At 42.9% G+C, this 11873-nt stretch overlaps 1 protein-coding gene across 1 annotated transcript; it reads right to left on the reverse strand.

The window, feature by feature from the left end:
• Positions 1-453: 453 nt before the first annotated feature.
• ATP5PO (ATP synthase peripheral stalk subunit OSCP) lies at positions 454-9785 on the reverse strand. The gene is made up of 7 exons (XM_024758330.1): positions 9680-9785; positions 8455-8505; positions 7178-7288; positions 4329-4458; positions 3490-3602; positions 936-1022; positions 454-637 (listed from the first exon to the last, which is right to left on the reverse strand). Exons 1-7 carry the CDS (start codon positions 9713-9715, stop codon positions 524-526), a joined length of 642 nt encoding a protein of 213 aa, XP_024614098.1. The 5' UTR covers positions 9716-9785; the 3' UTR covers positions 454-523.
• Between the last annotated feature and the right edge of the window lie 2088 nt (positions 9786-11873).

Raw genomic sequence — 11873 nt, forward strand, 5'->3', positions numbered from 1 at the left:
AGCCCAGTCACCTGGCTGACATGGGACCCCAGGGGCACAGCAGTAGGGGCTGGCCCATGTGCTGCAGAAGTTGCAAGAAGTGTGAAGCAGCAGAGGGGGAGCAGCTGCCAGTGTCTGACCAGCGTGGGCTCAGGGACCACTTTCAGTGTCTGACTAGAGATGGGCCCCAGCACTTGAAACTTGGAGATGACAACCGGTTTGCTTTACCTTAACTCCACGTGCAGGCTCAGGCCTTGAAGACAAAGGAAATGAGGTAAGATACATGAAGTACTTAACAGTCCCTGGTATAAAGGTTAACTTTTTCCTAAGGGATACAAGCTTCCATAAATTCCTAAGAATAATCGACACAAACTAAGTTCCAAAAGGCCTTTTAACCTTTAAGCTAAGGGGATCGTGAAAGATATAAAAATAAGGCTCCCTATATTTCCACTTTAAAAGACAGTAAACATAGTATATTCTGTTCAGGAAGCATTTTATTGTTGCTCCAAGTTTAAGAACTTTCACTTTTAGGAAATCAACACTTTTAGAGAATCTCCCGCATCGCTTTGCTCAGCTTCTGAATCTTGGTTTTTGCAGACATATCAACATATTTCTCTCCAATACGGACAATCATTCCACCCATGATTGATGGATCAATCTAGGAAAGAAAATAGGTTGGAAATGTGAAAACACATTGACATTTCACTAATCAAAAAGAAAGATGAAAAAGTGCTCTGAAAAGTCTACGTGCTACATAACTGTAAGCGGGAACAATTATATCTAGAAAATGACAGAAGTCAAATTGTGAATGGACTCAATCATTTATATTGAATATAAATATGAAGGTTCTACTACAGGCAAGTTTTTACATAATCAAATCTAATTTTCCACTTTCTATAGCCATTTTAGGTGTCAAACAACCTGAGGAAACGTACCGTACGTAATTAAAAACCTACCTTAACTTCCAATTTCAATACTTGGCCTTTACTTAGGAAGCTCTTCAGGACTGTTTTTAATTCGGTAAGAGTGGCTTCATCTAAAGGCTAAAAAAGGACAAAACCATCCTTTAAATTTAGATAAAGCAAAACAGAAAGTTACTATAGTTGAAGGAGAGAAAAAACATCCCTCTGGCAACGTATCACCAAGACAGGCCTTGTGAATTCCTCTGTTAGATATCTGAGGACCCATCCTGGAGTTGTGCCGCAATGGTCACTCATCAAGGCTGGTGTTGGGGTGTGCAAAGGCCCTGCCTCACAAGAACACATGGGCAGCTCACACTGGGAGGTTAGGTTCACTTACTGCCCATCTCTGCTCCATGGTACTAGCAGTACAACTTAGAAGTAACGATTAGGGGAAAAACCTGAAGTTTATAATGCCTGAGGATGCAGGCCTCTCCTCCGCGCAGCTCCCCCGGGTGCAGCCTGAGTCTATTATTCCCTTGGATGAAAAGCTGCAGTTTGACCTGGGATCTGCGGGTACCAGGAGCTCTGGCATGCCACCCCACTCTTTGCAGGTCACAGAGCCCGGGCAGGCGGCTGGCTCCTGAAGTCAGCATAGCTCTGTGATCTTGTTCCTACAGAGCAAGTGCCCTGACCATCCAGACAGTGTTCTCTCCTCTTTGCCCCAACTTTTACCCCCGATTGGGTGAGAACGGCAAATGTTGCTGAAGGAGCGGCATTTCACCTGTCACAAATCCTACCTCCCAACCCACACACCCAAGAGTCCAAAAGCTAGCAAAGAAGTCTTTAAGCTCTACAAAGATCCGACAGTGTCTTTTGCGGGGTGGTGGTGGGGAAGTCTATCAGTGCTCCATCAATCATCGCTGAGGCTCTGAGGTTAGAGAACTCAGAAGTATACGCCCCACCTTCCATTCAGACACATGCCGCGTGCGAAGCACCCGTGTGTGCCAGGCATTTTATACCACCATCTCCTTTAACCTGGACAACTCCGGGAGGTCAGGAGTTACTGTTCCCATTTCACATGTGGGAGAACTGAGGCTCACAGTGGTTAAGAAGAACTCACCTGGGCAGGAGGGATAAATTGGGAGACTGGGATAAACATAATACACACACATATATATATACCTATAAAAAATAGATAACTGGTAAGAGACTAGTGTATAGCATAGGGAAGTCTACTCAATACTCTGTCATGCCCTATATGGGAACAGAATCTAAAAAAGGGTGGATATATGTATAACCGATTCACTTTGCTGTATACCTGAAATTAACACAACATTGTAAATCAACTATACTCCAATAAAAATTAATTAAAAAAAAAAAAAGAACTCACTTAAGGTCCCACCAGCAAGTGAGGACTAGTGCCAATATTTGAAATCAGCCTATTTCTAAAGTCTGTGCCCCTAGTCATTAATCAAGGTGTATATATATATATATATATTTTTTTTTTTTAAGGGTGGAAATTATTTACCTGGGAGACTCAATGTCAAAAACATTAGCATCAGTTGGTTCTAAGAAACTTACAAAATCATGTCCTTGTAACCACTGAATGTGCTTGGCCATGGGGATGGTGTGACCATCTGGCCAGGGGAGCTTGGTCTGAGCTCTATGGTCAAGGAGAACCAGTGCAGTCGCGGTGGGCTCCGGAGAACATTTGAGCTGTGTTGACTCTCAGCCAGGAATGTGCTTTGGGGGCACCAACTACTGAACTACAAATGTACGAATAGGTACTATGTACTAAAATGTCTCCTTCATATTATGCTCTTTTGGAGAGTTAGAATATCTTCTCAACACTAGAAATGTTAATCTAGGTGAGGTCAGGTGCTGCGTACCCCAAGTAAATCTACCATGCTCTACTGATAATTAAGCCCCACAGACTGTTTCCCTACCTTGACTGAACTACAGTGGGAAGAGCATACATACTTAAGACAACAACAAAATTAATTCTGGGGAGGTAGTGCAGATTAAGGAACACGGACTTCTGAGAGAGAGGCCTGTGTTCAAATCCTAGTTCCACGTTCTGTGACCTCGAGCAAGCGACTTATTCCCCTGGGCTTCAGTTTCCTCATCGGTAAAATGAAGATAATAACACTTCTGCTTCACCCAGACCTTTGATATTAAAATAAAGCGCCCAGAATAGTGTAGGTTTCAAAATTCAGTCCACTTCAGTGAGTCAGTAAGACCAAAGGGCCCTTCTGCCTTACCCCTTCCCACTCACCACCACAAAAGATTAGACACGCATTTCAGTAAACTACGTAGTGTGACATTTACAAAATAACTTAAACCTTAACGGAACATAAACCAGTATTTCCCGACACATTTTTAACTCAATCTACACTCTTTATGAATAATCACTGGTTAGGGAAGCACCAAGAAGACACGCTGGCCCTTGCAAAGCAGAGGTTCACAGAAGCTGGTATAAATGAAGCAAACCGCCCAAGTGCCAAGTCGCCTGTCCCGATTTCTTGATTTTAGCCTTTTTCTTTTTGTTCTGCAAAATGTGACACAGGGGATGTCAAGGCAAATGCAGCAGCAACAGCCCGTCACCTACAGATGCGGTGGTAACTGTGCAAGACACTTCTCCCCGGTGGACACTCATCATGGTGGAAAAGGCAGAAATGACCCCAGCGGTATTGTTCAAGCGACCATTTTCAGCAAGCAAACCTGGGAAAATAAAGGTATTTCACTTAAATCAGGTCATTCATGAAGCATTATATTCACCTCGAACGCAAACTTAGATTTGCGGCCTTAAAATTCAATGTCATTTAAGAATGTGAACGGAGAAGATGCAACTTACTTAAAAAGAATACGCAATGTTCAAAAAAAAAAAAAAAAAAAGACTGAACAAACAAAGATATAAGTTTGTAAGGGTGTGTGTATCTTACATGGATTTGCAGTAGATTTCTTGATACGGCTTTCAATCTGATTTTCAGGTTTATGCCACAGATACCAGTGTTGGCCATAAATCCTGAAATTAACACACTGTCTATATTCACTACATGCTTTCTTTGAATTCTGAGTGATCATGGGATTTGAAAAGCAACTCAAATGTACCAAAGAATGCAAATGTCTTCAAGGACGGGGCGGGGCACAGCCACTGGTTACAAACCATTTTCTTGGTATGAGTCCCACTGGTCTCGCCCATGGGTTGAAACTGTGCAATCAGGCATTCTTGCATCTTAATATCCTTTAGACAATGCTCCTCAAACTTTAACGCCCGAACGATTCACTTGCGGAGCCAGTTAAGATGCAGACTGTGGCTCAGCAGGCTGGGGGAGACCAAGGTTCCTCACTGCCGAAAGGCAGGCGGAGCTGGGGTTCCCGGCCCATGCAGGACAGTTTCAGGAGCAGAATTTTCAGAGCCTTCAATAAAAAACATCTAATACTTACTGATCAGGTTGGACGTGAGGGGAGAAAACTTCTCTTTTGCTGTCATATCATTTAGGCTTTTCATTTTAATGGAACGCTTTACATAGGGATTCATAACAGAAGCAGCCATTTTGGGTTCCTTCAAGATTTGCTAAAAGTACCAAAAAATAATTTCTTAAACTCTTTAGGCCATAAATGATCCTAGCTTCCGTACACATATGTTCAGATGAATCATATATTTCATAAATAAAATTAGCACTCTCAAAGCACATGAAGGGAAGTTTACAATCACGAAATTTTCTTTGCTTTTAAGATGATTTTACACAGGATACAGTATTTCTTGAAAATACTTAAAACCACTTTAATGAAGTTTCTTAAATTTATTTTTGCCTTTCAAGAGAGATTCTAGAAAACCTAAGCAGCCAAAAGATTCAATTCACCACCTATTTTAATGCACCTACTATGGGTAATACTCTAGTGTCTCCCATGCTAAGAGGACGCTAATGATGCCCACACTCAAGTGCAGACCTGACAAGATGTGCTGACTGCAGGCGGCCTCCCGGCCTCTCCCTCTCAGGCTGACCCGGATTCTGTCCTGCCCCTTAGAGAGCGCAGGAGAACCAACCCAGAGCTGTGCGGGAGCTCTGGGGCTTCCAGAGCAGCCTCAGCCAGTCTGGGAGGAAAAACGGCCAAAGAACGGGAGTGCAACTACCACGAGAGGCACAACTTTGTCTCTGCTGTGTTACGTCACCAACGTCTGGTCAGTGATCACGTGCAGCTTCCGGCACTCTGCTCCCCTGAGTGTCAGGCCAGAGCTCCAGCAAACCGACGGCTGTTTCCATTTGGGCATCTTTCAGTTATGCACCTCTATTAGCCCCTCAACCCCTCTATCAGCACCCTCTCCTGGGCTCCTGGACAATTTCTGTCTCTGATCCTAGCTACCTGCCTACACTGCCATCTAATGCTAAAACTTCAACTTGAGCGACCCCAAAGAAACAATAGTTTTCCATAAAAACTGCTAGCTTATACAAACTACAAGCATTCCGGAGTGGGAACCATACAGTTTTTCATGTTTCTTATCTGTTTTTGCTGCATCACCCATGGACAGTCAGTGACACCTGGGCAGCATATTTTCCTCTCAGTGCCAAGAAATGGCTGATTTTCTTTTATAAAGAGTCTTAAGGTAATGGCCTCCTCTGTATGTCTCCACGTCTTAACCGACTTCAAGTTTTAATTAAACCCCATTCTAACGTCCACAAGCCAGCCACTGGCCCCTTGGCGAGCACCGGTGCTCAGGTCTAAAGTGGGTGCGTGGGACGAGCGGCGGGCAGTCACCGTCACCTCCCGAAAGCCTGTGTGTGACCCTGTCTGCTCCTGCTACCCGTCCCCCGAGTGTCTCCAACAGTAAGTATGATTCTGTGAGGGTCAGAACAGTTGACGGTACCAACTGAGATCAAAAGCGTTATCTGCAGAGATAGATGGACGAAGGGAGGAAAACAGAGCTAAAATTACTGTCTGTTAGGACAAAAATTCCCACAAAAGCTCAAAATGAAAAAACGAACAAAACTTATTGTTCTATACAACTAGTCTGTGAAGGTTTTTATCCCCTCTAACAAACAGTAAGATTAAAAAAAAAAATCTTTAGAAGTTGATTAAAAATTATAAGAAATTCTTAAAACATAAAATCAAAAAAAAGAACACAACTTTCTCTGGAGAGATTATATACTAGCTGTACATCCCCCTTCTTTAATGCAGAACTTACTGCCAGAGGTGGGAACTAGAAAGTACTGTACTGTATAGAGTACAGTATCTTTATTTCAAGCCCGGGATGTGAGTGAAACTGCAGCCCTCCGTCTCCTGTTGCTGACGATCCTTCCGCTCTACCATCTCCCACCTCCTCTCCCTCCTCCAGTCAGTAGCTCTTCTTGCCTGTGCACTCGATGCCAGCCCCTGGATGCCAGCTGTTGTGCTGTACCGCTGTACTTTTCAAGGTACTGTACTGTAAGGTTAAAAATGTTCTGCTTTTTGTTTGTTAGTTTTTATGTATTTGTGTGAAAAGTATTATAAGCCTACTACAGTTCAGTGCTATACAGCCAATTGTGTTAGCTGGGTACCTAGGCTAACTTTGTTGGACCTATGAACGCGCTCTTGGAACGGAACTCGTTTTTCTGTAGGGGACTTACTGTAAAAGGAGCAGGGGAAGAAACAAAATGTGTTAACTAGAAAACTCAGGGGAAACTGCAGTGGGGATTCTTCTATTTAAGTTACACTGTAGGCTTTTGTTAATTCAGTTCATTTACTCTTCTTTTCATGTTTAAAAAACACGTAAAAATAAACTTTCCCCTGTAGCCTTGTGGTCTTTGCCAGTTCTCTATTATCGCCATGAAACTCTTGCACCTTCACTAATTTTGCTGCCCAGCGTGCTCTGCTCATTTTCTCCTCACAAAAGGCTTCATAAGGAAAATAAATTCCCAATTAAACAAAATCGTAATATATTCTAAAGACTGTTTTGGAAATACCTGGAAATACAAGCAAAGATTATCAAGGTGACTTTTTAATTCTCTTTTGAAATGACAATGTTTCTTAAACTACCATCTTAAATTTAGATTTTCTATTTCTTCTCTGAGCCCCAAATCTTGGTTCCTAATATGAATATCCTTACCTGCGTCAGTTTGTACCTATTATACAATAGGTTCAGAACGATAATACCCAGTATTATTACTATCAACATCATTACAGAAAATATGTTTTTCCTTTTTCTTGCAGCTCTTTCTCTTAGGATATACCTCATTAGGGATGCAGAGTCAAATATCTAAGCAAAATATATACAACGAGAACTTAATAAGTAATGAACAGGAAAGGCTACTTACTGCTACTCTCAACAATTCCTTTTCTACTTGTTCCAGTTTATTCTGTTTAGATGCAGCAGAATAAAGAGCAGTGGCATAGCGACCTTCGATACCGTATACCTGAACAGGAGGCTTTAGAAACAAGGGTGGAGAAGGGGAGGAAGCGAAAAAGAAAATCAGTTAAGACAATACTACAGTATCAATAGCAGAAAGAAATATTTATAATTTAAAAAATACATCTTTTATAGCACAAAACAGTTTAAATATGTCATCAAAGAGCTATCCTGAATGACAAGTCTCAAAATGAGGGATGTTTCCTTGGCCAGGTCACTCTATCTGTGAGCTTCCAATTTCTCACCTTAAAACGAGGGGTTTAGGAAACATGGTGTCTGAAGTCCCCTTCTGCTCTAACTATCTATAATTCAACTATGTTAATTATGAGATGAGCTTAGGATTCCTTTGAATTCAATAACTACTTAGTTCCGTTCCAAGTTTGGGAGGTTTTAAACACTGATAGAAGGCAGTTTTGAACATGTTAGAACCAGGCAAACAGGTGTTTATGAAACATACACAAGCATACTTTTATACATTTCAGAGTAATACTGCAAATATCCCTTACAGAGCTCCATAAATGTTCAGTTTAATGGAGCCCTTTAGCAATTTACTAAGTGCCTGAGGCTTGAATTAGTTTTTACAATGAACCACTGGCTTTTAAAACCACACTACCGTCAATGTATGACTACATATGCTTACTGGTACTGTGTGATTGTAGTGGAAAAGCTTAGGCTTTGGATGAGCAAGATTTAGTTTCAGTCCAGCTTTAAGACTAAGCTGAAGGGCTTCCCTGGTGGCGCAGTGGTTGGGAGTTCGCCTGCCGATGCAGGGGACACGGGTTCGTGCCCCAGTCCGGGAGGATCCCACATGCCGCGGAGTGGCTGGGCCCGTGCGTCCGGAGCCTGTGCTCCACAGCGGGAGAGGCCACAACAGTGAGAGGCCCGCATACCTCGGGCAAGTTTTCCCAAAGTCTGTTTCCTTTTTTGTAAAATGGGAAGACCAGCTACCTCCCATCACTGTTATCGGGTTTTAAGAAATTCTCCTACTTAAAGGTTATGCATGGGCCTGTCCCACGGCAGGCATTCAACATTATTCCGTCCCCTAGCCCCATCACCCCCATCATATTTGGGGAACCACAGACCATGCATAAAGGTTTAGGGGTAACTATACAAAACCCATGCCCCTAAGTGTACTGCTGTCTGATTCACACACATTCATCTGCTTTACAATCACAAAAGACATACCCTCACAAGCTTGGCAAACGGCCTGACCACAGATGTACTGAAGCATCGCACCTTTAAAACAAAAAGAGAAAGTAGATCCAAATGAGACTACTTAAAGGATTTCTGCATTTACACCTGCAATAATAAACAGTAAACATGACTTCTAGATGATTCGCTTCTCATGTTTCCTTGTATCATCACATAGATTACATGAGGGTGAGCTGCTCTTTATTACCTAGGAGTAAATTTCCCCACTGGAAATCATTCCAGGTTGCTTGGGAAATTGCTTTTCTACTTCTAACTTCCTGGTTTACTAGGAGTAGGCTGAGGCAAGCACACCACTGAGAGAGAAAACACTAAGTTTGGTGAAATGTGTCTTCCAAAAATTTTAACAAGATTTTCGGCATTTATATTACCACCCTCGAGCATGATTTTAATAAAAAGTGGGAGGATTCCAGGCATGAACTGCAAGAGATGGACCTTCTTAGAATCCAAATGCTATCTGAAAATACAGATGAATTCTTTGGGTACTCCAGCCTCTGATGTGAGAACAAGCCCTAGTACCTTGTCTATCAAAATACTACCTTGATATTGTTGAGATGGTATCTTGTCTATCAATAGTTGGAATCCAGAGTTTAAAAGGCACCTGCAAAGGCACAGGTCACCTTCAGAAAATTCCAGCTCTAAGTGTACTACACCGGTTGTAAGGGTTATGGAAAACTTACGGAAGCTGTACGCTGTCATGATATGTAAAGCATCATGTAATATAAAGAGCACGAATTTTCTTTCCAACTCTGTGGATTCGAATCTCAGCTCTACCCCTTATTGGCTGAGCAGCCAAGGACGAGTCATTTTAACTTTTCGGTCTCACTTTTTTATTAAAACGTGAAATGTGCTTTTACAAATATTCCTTAGCATTACTGGTGACCCCGGCCAGGTCTGACCACCACAACATAGAGAGACCCCCTTCACCTGTGCCCTTCAAACCAGCTGCTTCTCGAGGCTGTGCTCAGAGGACGCCAAGGTAGGACACGCGCAGCCCCAAGCCCACCGGCCCGCGTGCATCCCGGGGGGAAAGCGGGGCTGCCCAGGCCGCCTGGCGTCGCCCCCCACTCGCCTGGCCCCGCGACCTTGAACGGCGGCCACGCTCCCCAGCTGTGGCCTGGAACCGTGGAACTTAGGAGTCTGGTACGAGTCACCCCAGGAGGGTTTCTCCCGCTGGCTTTCAGGACCTCCGTTCTCTCACCTGCAGGGAGAGCCGAGACACTACCGGCGCAGCCATCTTCTCCTGCCGGCTGTAGGTCAAACCAGAGTTGGCAAAAGCGACCAAGAGCGCACGCGTACGTCAGCGTAGCCGCTCGGCCTGCTGGGAAATGTAGGCGTAGGTCGTCAGGCCGCATGCGTAAGGATCTCCCTCAGACTGGGAGTTGTAGTCCTTAGAAGCGAGTGGTCAGGGCTGGACCCACAGGGCTGGGGGTTGGGACTAGTGGGCTCGGACAGCACCTGGAAATGAAATTCTAGAGTTACTAAGTGACCCTTATTGTAGAATAGATATAGTGCCCTTAGCTTAAAATTTCCATTTAGATAAGTACGGTGGCATTTGTTCCATTTCACATTCCTCACTAGCATCATTAGCGTGTTTACCCTTTCTTCCTACCACGCTAAAAGGTGATCAAGCGCAGTTCCTCGCGCTGCATGTATATATAAACCCCGAGCCTTACAGCTCCAGCAGCGGACACTACATGCCCAGCTCCTGGGCCGTGACTGCTCCTGCATACCTCTATCCCACCTCCGCCCCATCTCACCTGAGTACAGCACTGACCTCTTGGTTTGTGCGGACGCGTGAGGTTCTGGTGTTTAAACACTTCCTTCTGGGTAAGACAGAGTGATTATCTGAGAACCATACCTAAAAATAGAACTGGTGTTTGAGCAAGTGTGACATTGAAACTGAGAACCCAACATTAGCTTTGGCTAGTTTCTCTGCATTCATAAAAACAACCTATTTTCAACCCACTTCCCTCTAAATGGAATTTACTCTAATTTTCTCTTGTGTACAGAAGAGAGTTGGCTGCTGGTTGGAGTTTCCTGGTTGCAGTAATGGGGTCCTATGGTCAATTAAGATGTCTTTCTGTTCAGATCTATTATAGGAACACAGATTAAGTCCTTAATTTACCCTTTTCGAGTGCAGGTTTCTCATCATTACATAAACTTGTTAAAATGCAGAAAAGTAGAAGGGATGTAATTGCCCTCTTTTCGAACACTCAGAGTGTGTTGTCTCCCATTATTTTTTCAGATAGTAGCCTGGACTGCCCAGGCTTGAATCCCAGTCCTTTCATTGACCTTGGCCCAATTATATAACTTCTCTGTGCTTCAGTGTTCTAATCTATGAGTATTAGAATAGCACCTACCTTAGGGCTGTTAGGAAAAATGAACAAGTTGTATATCTATCTGTCTATCTATCCATCTATCTATAGATTTAGAACAATTGTCTGACAGACTGGCACTGAATAATGTTCTCTATTTTGTTTTTATATTCTGTAACTTAATCATTCAATAATTTTGAACATAATTCAGATGGTTGCCTTTTTCTTTCTCTCCATTTTAAACAATACTTCATCTCCTGAGCATCTTTAGACACAAATTTTTTTTTCTTCTTCCTTAGGATAACTTCCAAATAGATTTCCAGAGCTGGCACAACTTGGCGAGAGGGTATGAGCACTTTAAAAGTCTTTGATGAATGAGGCCATGCTCTTTTCAAAACTTTAAACCAATTTATGCTTTCACTAGCAGTGCATAAAAACCCTTGTTTTACTTTTCTCCGCAAACTCTTTTGGGAGGCTGTCTTCAAACATGTCTAATGGAAAGTATATGCATTATGCAACACATTTTATTGAGCACCTATTATGTGCAGGCAGCTCTTCTATACCCTGGAGGTACAGCAGGGTACAAGACAAGGTGCTTGCCTTCATAGACCTTATATTCTATGTGGAACCAAACCACAAACCCCATGTTTCCTAATGTGTGGGTGTTATTAAATGTAATTCAAATCAAAAGTTCTGGGGCCAAATATACTTGGAAAATTCTAGACTATCGCATTAATAATTAATTATAAGGAAGCTGTAAGGTTGCGTAGCAACAGGGAGAGTCCCTCTATTTCCTTTGTATTTACCCCCATCTCACTTCAGCTCTTTGCATTTTGCCAAAATAATAGTTTGTGGTCGTTTGAATTTTAGGGTTTATCAAGTGGTTGCACATGTATGGTTTCATTTTTATTTTGAGTCTCAGGATAACTAAGATGTAAGTAGTCTGGTGCTCCCCTACTTTATAGGTGCTGAAACTTCTTGGATCCTGTTTGGGCAGCTCATCCAGGAAATGGCAGTTCTGGGTCTCAGGATGCATTTCTGGGCGTCAGATTTTGATGCCAGTGTACGCTGCTTACA

Source organism: Neophocaena asiaeorientalis, unplaced genomic scaffold (genome assembly GCF_003031525.2).
Source record: "Neophocaena asiaeorientalis asiaeorientalis breed wild unplaced genomic scaffold, Neophocaena_asiaeorientalis_V1.1 scaffold45, whole genome shotgun sequence".
NCBI lineage: Eukaryota > Metazoa > Chordata > Mammalia > Artiodactyla > Phocoenidae > Neophocaena > Neophocaena asiaeorientalis.

Coding starts and splice junctions, on each gene's coding strand:
- ATP5PO (XM_024758330.1), bottom strand. CDS start 9,715: ATGGCTGCGCCGGTAGTGTCTCGGCTCTCCCTGCAG. Junction 1,023..3,489: donor GCACAGTTACCACCGCATCT/GTAGGTGACGGG, acceptor GTCCTTTTTTAG/CCTTTAGATGAAGCCACTCT. Junction 638..935: donor TATTGAAATTGGAAGTTAAG/GTAGGTTTTTAA, acceptor TTTCTTTCCTAG/ATTGATCCATCAATCATGGG.